The following is a 15,363-nucleotide window of genomic DNA, read 5'->3' as shown; positions in this document are numbered from 1 at the left end:
CCGGAGTGAGGGAGACTCTGACATGGACCCGGAGTGAGGGAGATTCTGACATGGACCCGGAGTGAGGGAGATTCTGACATGGACCCGGTGAGGGAGATTCTGACATGGACCCGGAGTGAGGGAGATTCTGACGTGGACCCGGAGTGAGGGAGATTCTGAACTGGACCCAGGGTGAGGGAGATTCTGACGTGGACCCGGAGTGAGGGAGATTCTCCACATGGACCCGGAGTGAGGGAGACTCTGACATGGACCCGGAGTGAGGGAGATTCTGACGTGGACCCGGAGTGAGGGAGATTCTGACGGAACCGGAGTGAGGGAGATTCTGACATGGACCCGGTGTGAGGGACATTCTGTCATGGACCCGGAGTGAGGGAGATTCTGACGGAACCGGAGTGAGGGAGATTCTGACGTGGACCCGGAGTGAGGGAGATTCTGACGGAACCGGAGTGAGGGAGATTCTGACATGGACCCGGAGTGAGGGAGACTCTGACATGGACCCGGAGTGAGGGACATTCTGACATGGACCCGGAGTGAGGGAGATTCTGATGGAACCGGAGTGAGGGAGATTCTGACGTGGACCCGGAGTGAGGGAGATTCTGACATGGACCCGGAGTGAGGGAGATTCTGACATGGACCCGGAGTGAGGGAGATTCTGATGGAACCGGAGTGAGGGAGATTCTGACATGGACCCGGAGTGAGGGAGATTCTGATGTGGACCCGGAGTGAGGGAGATTCTGACGTGGAACCGGAGTGAGGGAGATTCTGACATGGACCCGGAGTGAGGGAGATTCTGACATGGACCCGGAGTGAGGGAGATTCTGACATGGACCCGGGGTGAGGGAGATTCTGACATGGACCCGGAGTGAGGGAGATTCTGACATGGACCCGGAGTGAGGGAGATTCTGACGGAACCGGAGTGAGGGAGATTCTGACGGAACCGGAGTGAGGGAGATTCTGACATGGACCCGGAGTGAGGGAGATTCTGATGTGGACCCGGAGTGAGGGAGATTCTGACGTGGACCCGGAGTGAGGGAGATTCTGACGTGGACCCGGAGTGAGGGAGATTCTGACATGGACCCAGAGTGAGGGAGATTCTGACGTGGACCCGGAGTGAGGGAGATTCTGACATGGACCCAGAGTGAGGGAGATTCTGACGTGGACCCGGAGTGAGGGAGATTCTGACATGGACCCAGAGTGAGGGAGATTCTGACATGGACCCGGAGTGAGGGAGATTCTGACATGGACCGGGAGTGAGGGAGATTCTGACATGGACTCGGAGTGAGGGAGATTCTGACGTGGACCCGGGGTGAGGGAGATTCTGACATGGACCCGGAGTGAGGGAGATTCTGACATGGACCCGGAGTGAGGGAGATTCTGACGTGGACCCGGGGTGAGGGAGATTCTGACATGGACCCGGAGTGAGGGAGATTCTGACGTGACCCTGGGTGAGGGAGATTCTGACGTGGACCCGGAGTGAGGGAGATTCTGACGTGGACCCGGAGTGAGGGAGATTCTGACATGGACCCGGAGTGAGGGAGATTCTGACATGGACCCAGAGTGAGGGAGATTCTGACATGGACCCGGAGTGAGGGAGATTCTGACATGGACCCGGAGTGAGGGAGATTCTGACATGGACCCGGGGTGAGGGAGATTCTGACATGGAACCGGAGTGAGGGAGATTCTGACGTGGACCCGGAGTGAGGGAGATTCTGACGGAACCGGAGTGAGGGAGATTCTGACATGGACCCGGAGTGAGGGAGACTCTGACATGGACCCGGAGTGAGGGACATTCTGACATGGACCCGGAGTGAGGGAGATTCTGATGGAACCGGAGTGAGGGAGATTCTGACGTGGACCCGGAGTGAGGGAGATTCTGACATGGACCCGGAGTGAGGGAGATTCTGACATGGACCCGGAGTGAGGGAGATTCTGACATGGACCCGGAGTGAGGGAGATTCTGATGGAACCGGAGTGAGGGAGATTCTGACATGGACCCGGAGTGAGGGAGATTCTGACATGGACCCGGAGTGAGGGAGATTCTGACATGGACCCGGAGTGAGGGAGATTCTGACATGGACCCGGGGTGAGGGAGATTCTGACATGGACCCGGAGTGAGGGAGATTCTGACATGGACCCGGAGTGAGGGAGATTCTGACGGAACCGGAGTGAGGGAGATTCTGACATGGACCCGGAGTGAGGGAGATTCTGACGTGGACCCAGAGTGAGGGAGATTCTGACATGGACCTGGAGTGAGGGAGATTCTGACATTGACCCAGATTGAGGGACATTCTGGTATGGACCCGGAGTGAGGGAGATTCTGACATGGACCCAGAGTGAGGGAGATTCTGACGTGGACCCGGAGTGAGGGAGATTCTGACGTGGACCCGGAGTGAGGGAGATTCTGACGTGGACCCGGAGTGAGGGAGATTCTGACGTGGACCTGGAGTGAGGGAAATTCTGACATGGACCCGGAGTGAGGGACATTCTGATGTGACCCGGAGTGAGGGACATTCTGACGTGACCCGGGGTGAGGGAGATTCTGACCCGGAGTGAGGGAGATTCTGACATGGCCCCAGAGTGAGGGACATTCTGATGTGACCCGGGGTGAGGGAGATTCTGACCCGGAGTGAGGGAGATTCTGACATGGCCCCAGAGTGAGGGACATTCTGACGTGACACGGGGTGAGGGAGATTCTGACCCGGAGTGAGGGAGATTCTGACGTGGACCCGGAGAGAGTGTGTGTGTGACTTATGTGATGTGGGATTGTGGGATTCTGAAGTGGGATCATGGGATTGTGCAATCAGGTGTTTCTGACTTGTGATTGGCTATTCTCCCTTCACAGAAGATAAGCCCATTCCTGAAATACTCCCTCAGCCCATCTGATCTGTTCACCATCACTGAATTCGGACTGATCTTCACCAAAGGCAACCTGACAGCAGCGCAGAGCCAGTACGACATGACGGTAGGACAGTCCCCACCCTTCCATAAACATCTCCCCACCTCTCCCACAGCAACCCTAACAACTGCCCCTCACCCCTCACCTACCCTTCTCCATCCTCCACTCCTCCCACCTTCTCACTGCCCCAACCCTCACCCTTCCCTTCTCCCTCATCCACCCCACCTCCTCTTAATGCCCACCATCTTCCAATCCTCACCCCTCACACCTCCCTCCTCCACACACCACACTTCCCTCTTCCCTCCTCCCACTGCCCTTCAACCCTCCCTCCTCCACCATTCACCTCTCTTTCCTTTCCCTCCCACCCCTCCCTCCCTCTGACCGACCCTCCTCCAGCCCTCAACACCACCCCTTGCCCCCACTCCTCATCTGTCACCACTCAACCTCACCTCTTGCTGTGTATTTAATATTTCAATGGTATTTGGGTAATCTTGTGCCTATGCTATTTGATTAAGCATTCTTCATCATTTAAATAATTATTCACGGGTTATATTTGAATTGCATCACACTCCCACATTACACATGCGTCAACGGGAGTTACAGCCTCATTTTCCTTCATTTAATCTTTAGAAGTTATAAAACACAACACCCTCTCACCCTTCAGCCCTCACCATTCTGCCCCATGCTGGGTGACTTGCTGTATTGTATCTGCAGGTGACTGCAATGGATGTCGAGCAGGGAGACAATTGTTCGGCCATAATTAACTTGCTGGTGTCCAGTCCTGATGGTGAGTGGGCTCATTATATTCTAGGGGGGCTCTGATTTGTCAGTTATTTGACTCTTTGATTGGCTGGGGCGTTAGTCGTGCACCTGCCGTTTTCGGGTAGTGTGCCAGCCCTGGTCACGGTGGGATTGACCAACATTATGAACCTCAGGACCCTGCAGGCACCTGAATTAAAGCCAGAAGGGGGCAGAACCCAATGGCCGAAAAAGGCAATTCCACAGGGATATGAAAGTGGTTGGCAGAGAGAGGAAGGAGAGGAACAACCGACATTTGGAGACAGTGTTAGGTTTGGGACATTCAGCACAACTTTGTGTATGAGTTCATGTCTGACAAATCACTTAACGTTCCTCAAGGAGGTAACCAAGAGAGTAGATGAAGAGAGGGTAGATAAGAAGAGATGAGGAGAGTGTAATGAGGAGAGGGTAATCAGGAGAGAGTAGATGAGGAGAGGGTAGGTGAGGAAAGAGTACTAAGGGGTAATGAGGAGAGGGCAGATGAAGAAAGAGCAGATGAGGAGAGGGTAGATTAGGAGAGGACAGATGAGAAAAGAGTAGATGAGGAGAGGGTAGATGAGAGGGCAGAGAGGAGAGGGTAATGAGAAGGCAAATAAGGAGAGAAGAGGGCAGATGAGGAGAGGGTAGTTGAGGGATGAGGAGAGGATGATGGGGAGAGGGCAATGAAGAGAGGGCAAATGAGGAGAGGGTAGATGAGGAGATGGCAGAAGAGGAGAGGGAAGTTATGGAGAGGGCAGAGGATGTTGTCTATCGGGACTTTGACGAAGTCTTTAAAAAGAGCCCTTCTGATTAGATGTGACTAGCTTGCTGGGGAAGAGCTGTCATTGACGAGAAGGACCAAAGAGCCTGTTTCAATGACTAGGAGGCCATCAAAAACTGATCCAAATGGGCAGCATCTGCAGATGAACTAATAGAGTCCACATTTCCTCCCGAAGACCGTTCATCAGAGATTAGTTTCCAGTTGCAGAGAGAGTCCAGAAGGGTAGACGGACAAAAGGAAGAGTCTTTGATAGGGCAAAACTGGGTTGGGGAGTTTGTCCAGTCAGCGGTGGACTCCATGTAATTGCAGTATGTATGGTTGATGGGGAGGAGCCATTTACCGAGGGTTCTTCTCAAGGACCTCACAGACCCATTAGCTCCAAACTGAGGGCACGGACAGGGAGCACCACCACCCATTGCTTCCCCTCCCTGCCCGCAATCACAACAGGCCCATTTATTCCAAAGGGATTCACCGAGTCCCCAGGAAACAGCCAGAGTTCAGCACAGGCTGAAAAGAAGGAAGGTAAAACTGTGGGAGGGGTGATACTGAGGGAGGGTCACACTGTGGGAGGGCGGTACGGAGGGAGTGTCACACTGTGGGAGGGGTGGTACTGAGGGAGGGTCAGTGTGTGAGGGTGGTACTGAGGGAGGGTCACACTGTGGGAGGGGTGATACTGAGGGAGGGTCACTGTGGGAGGAGAGGGACTGATGGAGGGTCACTGAGGGAGGGGAGGTACTGATGGAGGGTCACTGAGGGAGGGTTGTACTATGGGAAGGGTGGTACTGAGGGAGGGTCGCTGTGGGAGGGGAGGTACTGAGGGAGGGTCACTGAGGGAGGGGAGGTACTGAGGGAGGGTCACACTGTGGGAGGGCGGTACTGAGGGAGGGTCGTACTGTGGGAGGGGTGATACTGAGGGAGGGTCGCTGTGGGAGGGGAGGTACTGAGGGAGGGGAGGTACTGAGGGAGGGTCACTGAGGGAGGGGAGGTACAGGGAGGGTCACACTGTGGGAGGGCGGTACTGAGGGAGGGTCACTGAGGGAGGGTCACACTGGGGGGGTGGTACTGAGGGAGGGTCACTGTGGGAGGGGTGATACTGAGGGAGGGTCACACTGGGATGGGTGGAACTGAGGGGTCACACTGTGGGAGGGGTACTGAGGGAGGGTTGTACTGTGGGAGGGGTGATACTGAGGGAGGGTCACTGTGGGAGGGGAGGTACTGAGGGAGGGTCAGACTGTGGGAGGGGTGATACTGAGGGAGGGTCACTGTGGGAGGGGAGGTACTGATGGAGGGTCACTGAGGGAGGGGAGGTACTGAGGGAGGGTTGGTACTGAGGGAGGGTTGTACTGTGGGAGCGGTGATACTGAGGGAGGGTCACACTGTGGGAGGGGAGGTACTGAGGGAGGGTCACTGAGGGGAGGTACTGAGGGAGGGTCACACTGTGGGAGGGCGGTACTGGGGGTGGGTCTGAGGGAGGGGAGGTACTGAGGGAGGGTCACTGAGGGAGGGGAGGTACTGAGGGAGGGTCACACTGGGGGGTGGTACTGAGGGAGGGTCACTGTGGGAGGGGTGATACTGAGGGAGTGTCACACTGGGATGGGTGGAACTGGGGGGTCACACTGTGGGAGGGGTACTGCGGGAGCGTTGTACTGTGGGAGGGGTGATACTGAGGGAGGGTCACTGTGGGAGGGGAGGTACTGAGGGAGGGTCAGACTGTGGGAGGAGTGATACTGAGGGAGGGTCACACTGTGGGTGATACTGAGGGAGGGTCACAGTGGGAGGGGTGATACTGAGGGAGTGTCACACTGGGATGGGTGGAACTGGGGGGTCACACTGTGGGAGGGGTACTGCGGGAGCGTTGTACTGTGGGAGGGGTGATACTGAGGGAGGGTCACTGTGGGAGGGGAGGTACTGAGGGAGGGTCAGACTGTGGGAGGAGTGATACTGAGGGAGGGTCACACTGTGGGTGATACTGAGGGAGGGTCACAGTGGGAGGGGTGGTACTGAGGGAGGGTCACTGAGGGAGGGGAGGTACTGATGGAGGGTCACTGAGGGAGGGTTGTACTATGGGAATGGTGGTACTGAGGGAGGGTCGCTGTGGGAGGGGAGGTACTGAGGGAGGGTCACACTGTGGGAGGGCGGTACTGAGGGAGGGTCACTGAGGGAGGGGAGGTACTGAGGGAGGGTCACACTGGAGGGGTGGTACTGAGGGAGGGTCACTGTGGGAGGGCTGATACTGAGGGAGGGTCACACTGGGATGGGTGGAACTGGGGGGTCACACTGTGGGAGGGGTACTGAGGGAGGGTTGTACTGTGGGAGGGGTGATACTGAGGGAGGGTTGTACTGTGGGAGGGGTGATACTGAGGGAGGGTCACTGTGGGAGGGGAGGTACTGAGGGAGGGTCAGACTGTGGGAGGGGTGATACTGAGGGAGGGTCACTGTGGGAGGGGAGGTACTGGGAGGGTCACTGAGGGAGGGGAGGTATAGAGGGAGGGTTGGTATTGAGGGAGGGTTGTACTGTGGGAAGGGTGGTACTGAGGGAGGGTCTCACTGTGGGAGGGGAGGTACTGAGGGAGGGTCACACTGTGGGAGGGGAGGTACTGAGGGAGGGTCACTGAGGGAGGGGAGGTACTGAGGGAGGGGAGGTACTGAGGGAGGGTCACACTGTGGGAGGGCGGTACTGGGGGTGGGTCTGAGGGAGGGGAGGTACTGAGGGAGGGTCACTGAGGGAGGGGAGGTACTGAGGGAGTGTCACACTGGGATGGGTGGAACTGGGGGGTCACACTGTGGGAGGGGTACTGCGGGAGCGTTGTACTGTGGGAGGGGTGATACTGAGGGAGGGTCACTGTGGGAGGGGAGGTACTGAGGGAGGGTCAGACTGTGGGAGGAGTGATACTGAGGGAGAGTCACACTGTGGGTGATACTGAGGGAGGGTCACACTGTGGGTGATACTGAGGGAGGGTCACAGTGGGAGGGGTGGTACTGAGGGAGGGTCACAGTGGGAGGGGTGGTACTGAGGGAGGGTCACTGTGGGAGGGGTGATACTGAGGGAGGGTCACTGTGGGAGGGGAGGTACTGATGGAGGGTCACTGAGGGAGGGTTGTACTATGGGAAGGGTGGTACTGAGGGAGGGTCGCTGTGGGAGGGGAGGTACTGAGGGAGGGTCACACTGTGGGAGGGCGGTACTGAGGGAGGGTCACTGAGGGAGGGGTGGTACTGAGGGAGGGTCACTGTGGGAGGGCTGATACTGAGGGAGGGTCACACTGGGATGGGTGGAACTGGGGGGTCACACTGTGGGAGGGGTACAGGGAGGGTTGTACTGTGGGAGGGGTGATACTGAGGGAGGGTCACTGTGGGAGGGGAGGTACTGAGGGAGGGTCTCACTGTGGGAGGGGTACTGAGGGAGGGTTGTACTGTGGGAGGGGTGATACTGAGGGAGGGTCACTGTGGGAGGGGAGGTACTGAGGGAGGGTCAGACTGTGGGAGGGGAGGTACTGAGGGAGGGTCAGACTGTGGGAGGGGTGATACTGAGGGAGGGTCACTGTGGGAGGGGAGGTACTGGGAGGGTCACTGAGGGAGGGGAGGTATAGAGGGAGGGTTGGTACTGAGGGAGGGTTGTACTGTGGGAAGGGTGGTACTGAGGGAGGGTCACACTGTGGGAGGGGAGGTACTGAGGGAGGGGAGGTACTGAGGGAGCAGTGCCTACCTTTTGGCATAGTCTGACAAGACCAGAACGCGAACTGCTCTGCACAATACCGTGCAATTCTATGGTTTGGAACGGGGACATTCTCCTTTGTCAACACTGCTTCCAAAGCCAGTCACATCACCACATGGTGTAGGACCAACCGGTGAAGTGCTAAGCTCTCCTCGACAGGGTCCCTGTGTTAATCAGTCTCTCTGTTACAAACCTTTCCACCTTCCACCCTGGTATGCGGGTCATGCATTACACAGTTTCACAAGTTCTCCATTACACAGGCCCACTTACACACGTCCTGTTATGGGGGCCCTCTGTTACATGCCTCTTCCCCCTCCCGTTGCAAACTGCTTTTTATTCTTCAGATTCTGCCTGTTTTAGTTAACTAATCTTTTCCTAGCACCAGGCACAGTAACAACTACAACCCGAGGACCAGCATCAACGAAACCACGAACTGACCCAACATTCTCTGGATCGGTTACTGGGGTTCCAATGTCAACAGTGCCTCCCCCAGGTAATGCGTGCATCATTCCTCCCCAGGGCTCAGGAACTGCCCCATGGAGACTGTGCCCTCTCACAAATCGGCCATGTCCCCTTCGTTCCCCATCTCACATCCCATTCTCTGGCTGGCTGGCCGACCTGTGCTGGGGAGAGCGTATTCCCTCATCTGCAGAACCTGCTTAGCAAGTCAGGCCAGTGTAGAACTTACACTACCAGTCTAGGGCATTAAGAAGTGTAAAGGAACAGAGGCACTGAGGATTACAAGTGCATCGTTCACTAAATCAATATCACATGGAAGCAAAGTGATGAGAAAGGCATTTAGCACACTGGCCTTCATCAGCCAGGGCGTTGAGTATAGGAGTTAAAATATCATGTTGTAGTTGTGCAAATTGCTGTGAGGCCACACGTGCAACTGTGCACTGTTTGTGTTGGTGAGGCCACACTTGGAACACTGTCCACTCTTTGTGTTGGTGAGGCCACACTTGGAACACTGTCCACTCTTTGTGTTGGTGATGCCACACTTGGAACACTGTGCACTATTTGTGTTGGTGAGGCCACACTTGGAACACTGTGCACTATTTGTGTTGTTGAGGCCACACTTGGAACACTGTCCACTCTTTGTGTTGGTGAGACCACACCTGGAACACTGTGCACTATTTGTGTTGGTGAGGCCACACTTGGAACACTGTGCACTATTTGTGTTGGTGAGGCCACACTTGGAACACTGTGCACTATTTGTATAGGTGAGGCCACACTTGGAACACTGTGCACTATTTGTGTTGGTGAGGCCACACTTGGAACACTGTGCACTGTTTGTGTTGGTGAGGCCACACTTGGAACACTGTCCACTCTTTGTGTTGGTGATGCCACACTTGGAACACTGTCCACTCTTTGTGTTGGTGATGCCACACTTGGAACACTGTCCACTCTTTGTGTTGGTGAGACCACACTTGGAACACTGTGCACTATTTGTATAGGTGAGGCCACACTTGGAACACTGTGCACTCTTTGTGTTGGTGAGGCCACACTTGGAACACTGTGCACTGTTTGTGTTGGTGAGGCCACACGTTGAACACTGTCCACTATTTGTGTTGGTGAGGCCACACTTGGAACACTGTGCACTGTTTGTGTTGGTGAGGCCACACTTGGAACACTGTGCACTATTTGTGTTGGTGAGGCCACACTTGGAACACTGTGCACTATTTGTATAGGTGAGGCCACACTTGGAACACTGTGCACTATTTGTGTTGGTGAGGCCACACTTGGAACACTGTGCACTGTTTGTGTTGGTGAGGCCACACTTGGAACACTGTGCACTCTTTGTGTTGGTGAGGCCACACTTGGAACACTGTCCACTCTTTGTGTTGGTGAGGCCACACTTGGAACACTGTGCACTATTTGTGTTGGTGAGGCCACACTTGGAACACTGTGCACTATTTGTACAGGTGAGGCCACACTTGGAACACTGTGCACTATTTGTGTTGGTGAGGCCACACTTGGAACACTGTCCACTCTTTGTGTTGGAGAGGCCACACTTGGAACTCTGTGCACTATTTGTGTTGGTGAGGCCACACTTGGAACACTGTGCACTATTTGTGTTGGTGAGACCACACTTGGAACTCTGTCCACTCTTTGTGTTGGTGAGGCCACACTTGGAACACTGTGCACTATTTGTGTTGGTGATGCCACACTTGGAACACTGTCCACTCTTTGTGTTGGTGAGGCCACACTTGGAACACTGTCCACTCTTTGTGTTGGTGAGGCCACACTTGGAACACTGTGCACTATTTGTACAGGTGAGGCCACACTTGGAACACTGTGCACTATTTGTGTTGGTGAGGCCACACTTGGAACACTGTGCACTGTTTGTGTTGGTGAGGCCACACTTGGAACACTGTCCACTCTTTGTGTTGGTGAGGCCACACTTGGAACACTGTGCACTGTTTGTGTTGGTGAGGCCACACTTGGAACTCTGTGCACTATTTGTGTTGGTGAGGCCACACTTGGAACACTGTCCACTCTTTGTGTTGGTGAGGCCACACTTGGAACACTGTGCACTGTTTGTGTTGGTGAGGCCACACTTGGAACACTGTGCACTGTTTGTGTTGGTGATGCCACACTTGGAACACTGTGCACTGTTTGTGTTGGTGATGCCACACTTGGAACACTGTGCACTGTTTGTGTTGGTGATGCCACACTTGGAACACTGTGCACTGTTTGTGTTGGTGATGCCACACTTGGAACACTGTGCACTGTTTGTGTTGGTGATGCCACACTTGGAACACTGTGCACTGTTTGTGTTGGTGAGGCCACACTTGGAACACTGTCCACTATTTGTGTTGGTGAGGCCACACTTGGAACACTGTGCACTATTTGTGTTGGTGAGGCCACACTTGGAACACTGTCCACTCTTTGTGTTGGTGAGGCCACACTTGGAACACTGTGCACTATTTGTGTTGGTGAGGCCACACTTGGAACACTGTCCACTCTTTGTGTTGGTGAGGCCACACTTGGAACACTGTGCACTCTTTGTGTTGGTGAGGCCACACTTGGAACTCTGTGCACTATTTGTCTTACGCTAATATGGGAGGAAAGATGTGGTTGGCCTTGAAAGATTTACAAGTTTGTTGCCAAGACTATAGAGGTCTTAAGTTTCAGCAAGAGATGGTCCAGCATAGATCCTTATTCCTTGGAATCTCAGAGAACAAGGGAACAACCATATAGAAATGTTTAAAATTATCAGAGGCAGAGATGGATAACGATGGCAGTCTTCTCCCCAGGGTAGTAGTAACCACTGTCAATCCCAGGGGATATGGGGTTGTGCCTCTGGTGGGCTGTGTCCTCTCCAGGGTGCAAGCCTGGGTGGGAAGATTTGAAGTATCGGCTGTTGCCCACGCAGCGGGTTCCCCCTCTCCATGTCACTGATGTAGTTCAAGTTGTAAACAACATCAAACTGCCTTAGGGACCCCGGCTCCAGATTTCTTCCTCAGGGTTTACTCCCGAAGCCTTTCCCATGGGTGGGTATGGCCACAAGGCCGCAGAGGTTTCAAATTAGAGTTTTCCTTCTCCTAGGTGGGCTGCTGGTCAAGGCCGATGAGCCCCACCTGCCCCAGGGTAGATAGAGTTCAAAGCAATGGGATATTAGGACTAGAGGCATTAAATGGGCTGGCATGACTGGTTGAGCTGAAGGGACATAAACTCTATAAATAGAGCCTCTATTGAACAATGACAATATCCAATGAGTGAAAACTCTGTGGGTGGAGAAATCTTCATCAAGATCTTTGAGAGGTAAAATCCTGGAATATTGAAGGTGGGAGGTGAACAACAGTAAGGGCAGGAAGATCCAGGGGTAGACTGGGGTGTGGAGATGCTGTCACAGGAAGCTGTGACTTGTTCCAACCTGGACCATCCCATGATGGAATGAGGGCCCAGTCTGTACCCAAACACACACAGGAACTGTATCCCTGACCTTGGGAATAGAGTGAGGTGGAGGATAAATGTGTGGATGAGGAATTGGAGCAAGGGACAGGGATTCAGATTTCTGGATCATTGGGACCTCTTTTGGACAGGAGTGACCTGTACAAAAGGATGGGTTGCACTTCAATCCCAGGGGTCCAATATCTTGGCGGGGAGGTTTGCTAAGGCTACTAGGGAGAACTTAAATCAGAATTGCTAGGGGGTGGGAACCAAACTGAAGAGACGGAGGTAAGGGCAGTTGGCTCACAAATAGAGAAAACATGGAGATGGTGTCAGAGGGAGGATAGGCAGGTGATAGAGAAGGGACACGCTCAGACCAATGGTGGTTTCAGACCAATAGTGTGAGTCTTGGTTTGTCCTTTTTTTTAATTTTGTGATATCACTGCAGAGGAACATTGTATAATTTCTTAATGCATGCATGCATTTCTAAATGACAATAAACGAGGACTGAGTGTCCTCAAAATCTAAAAAAAAGTGTTTATTTTAATGCAAGAAGTATCATGAACAAAGCGGATGAGCTTAGAGCATGGATCAGTATTTGGAGCTATGATGTTGTGCCCATTACAGAGACTAGGATGGCTCAGGGACAGGAATGGTTACTTCAAGTGCCAGGCTTTAGATGTTTCAGAAAGGACAGGGAGGGAGGCAAAAGAGGTGGGGATGTGGCACTGTTGATCAGAAATAGTGTCACACCTGCAGAAAAGGAGGAAGTCATGGAGGGATTGTCTACGGAGTCTCTGTGGGTGGAAGTTAGGAACAGGAAGGGGTCAATAACTCTACTGGGTGTTTTTTATAGATCACCCAATAGAAACAGGGACATCAAGGAGCAGATAGGGAGATAGATTCTGGAAAGGTGTAATAATAATAGGTTTGTTGTGTTGGGAGATTTTATTTTCCCAAATTTTGATTGGCATCTCCCTAGAGCAAGGTGTTTAGATGGGGTGGAGTTTGTTAGGTGTGTTCAGGAAGGTTTCATGACACAATATGCAGATAAGCCTACAAGAGGACAGACTGTACTTGATCTGTTATTGGGAAATGAACTTGGTCAGGTGTCAGATCTCTCAGTGGGAGAGCATTTTGGAGATAGTGATCACAATTCTATCTCCTTTACCATAGCGTTGGAGAGGGATAGGAACAGACGAGTTAGGGAAACGTTTAATTGGAGTAAGGGGAAATATGAGGCTATCAGGCAGGAACTTGGAAGCATAAATTGGGAACAGATGTTCTCAGGGAAATGTACGTCAGAAATGTGGCAAATGTTCAGGGGATATTTCAGTGGTGTTCAGCATAGGTACGTTCCATTGAGACAGGGAAAGGATGGTAGGGTACAGGAACCGTGGTGTACAAAGGCTGTTGAAAATCTAGTCAAGAAGAAAAGAAAACTGGGAACTCTTCTGGGGCAGGTGGGACCTGTACAAGAGAGATGGGTTACACCTGAACTACAGGGGGACCAATATCCTTGTAGGAAGATTTGCTAGTGCTATTGAGGAGGGTTTAAACTAGACTTGCAGGGGGGTGGGAACCAGAGTGCCAGAGCAGATAGTGGAACGGGGGTAAAAATAAATTATGTTAAAAGTTCATGCAAAGTCAGAAATAGAAGGGTTGTGTGTGGTGGTAATAATCTTCTGAGGTAATCTTCTATTTCAATGCAAGGAGTATTGTGGGAAACGCTGACAAGCTAAGGGCCTGGATTGACACGTGGAATTATGACATCATAGCCATTACTGAAACTTGCTTACAGGAGGGGCAGGACTGGCAGCTCAATGTTCCAGGATTCCGATGTTTTAGACATGATAGAGGCAGAGGGATGAAGGGTGGGGGGTGGGGTGGCATTGCTAGTCAGGGAAAATGTTACAGCAGTGCTCAGGCAGGACAGATTAGAGGGCTTCTCTACCGAGGCCATATGGGTGGAGCTGAGAAACAGGAAAGGTATGACCACATTAATGGGGTTGTATTATAGACCACCCAATAGTCAGTAAGAATTGGAGGAGCAAATCTGTAGAGAGTTAGCAGACAACTGCAGGAAACATAAAATTGTGATAGTAGGGGATTTTAATTTTCCACATGTTAATTGGGACTCCCATACTGTTAAAGGTCTAGATGGGTTAGAGTCTGTAAAATATGTTCAGGAAAGTTTTCTAAATCAATATATAGAGGTACCGAGTAGAGAGAACTTAGAACATAGAATAGTACAGCACATTACAGGCCCTTCGGCCCACAATGTTGCGCCGACCCTCAAACCCTGCCTCCCATATAACCCCCCCACCTTAAAGAGAGGATGCAATATTAGATCTCCTATTAGGAAACGAGTTAGGACAGGTGATGGAAGTGTGTGTAGGGGAACACTAGTTCCAGTGATCATAACGTCATTAGTTTCAACTTGTTCATGAATAAAGATAGATCTGGTCCTCGGGTTGAGGTTCTAAACTGGAAAAAGGCCAAATCTGAAGAAATGAGAAAGGATCTAAAAAGCATGGATTGGGACAGGTTGTTCTTTGGCAAGGATGTGATTGTCAGAGGCCTTCAAAGGAGAAATTTTGAGAGTGCAGAGTTTGTATTATCCTGTCAGGATTAAAGGCAAAGTGAATAAGAATAAGGAACCTTGGTTCCCTGGGAATATTGGAACTCTGATAAAGATGAAGAGAGAGATGTATAACATTTATAGGAAACCGGGAGCAAATAAGGTGCTTGAGGAGTATAAAAAGTGCAAAAAAAACTTAAAGAAATCAGGAGGGCTAAAAGAAGACATGAGGTTGCTTTGGTGGTCAGGGTGAAGGATAATCCAAAGAGCTTCTACAGGTATGTTAAGAGCAAAAGGATAGTAAGGAATAAAATTGGTCCCCTTGAAGATCAGAGTGGTCGGCTATGTATGGAACCAAAAGAAATGGGGGAGATCTTAAATGGGTTTTTTGCATCTGTATTTACTAAGGAAACTGGAATGGAGTCTGTGGAAACAAGGCAAACAAGTAGTGAGGTCTTGGAACCTATACAGATTGAAGAGAAGCAGGTGCTTGCTATCTTGAGGCAAATCAGACTAGATAAATCCTCAGGACCTGACAGGGTATTCCCTCGGATCTTGAAGGAGACTAGTGTTGAAATTGCAGGGGCCCTGGCAGAAATATTTAAAATGTCGGTATCTACGGTTGAGGTGCTGGAGGATTGGAGGATAGCTCATATTGTTCCGTTGTTTAAAAAAGGCTCTAAAAGTAACCCAGGAAATTATAGGCCGGTAAGTTTGAC

General features: G+C 52.2%; 1 protein-coding gene across 1 annotated transcript in view; it reads left to right on the top strand.

Annotated features, from left to right (window-relative positions):
- Positions 1 to 15,363, top strand: part of cdhr5b (cadherin-related family member 5b) — a 177,436-nt gene that overhangs the window by 107,611 nt on the left and 54,462 nt on the right. The window contains exons 11-13 of the mRNA XM_059976391.1: positions 2,843 to 2,962; positions 3,611 to 3,683; positions 8,546 to 8,659. Of these exons, the coding sequence (XP_059832374.1) occupies positions 2,843 to 2,962; positions 3,611 to 3,683; positions 8,546 to 8,659 (307 nt within the window). The remainder of the gene's footprint in view (positions 1 to 2,842; positions 2,963 to 3,610; positions 3,684 to 8,545; positions 8,660 to 15,363) is intronic.

This window comes from Hypanus sabinus, chromosome 7, assembly GCF_030144855.1.
Source record: "Hypanus sabinus isolate sHypSab1 chromosome 7, sHypSab1.hap1, whole genome shotgun sequence".
Taxonomy (NCBI): domain Eukaryota; kingdom Metazoa; phylum Chordata; class Chondrichthyes; order Myliobatiformes; family Dasyatidae; genus Hypanus; species Hypanus sabinus.
The sequence above is the reverse complement of the archived record's forward strand: the minus strand, read 5'-3'. Positions and strand labels throughout refer to the sequence as shown.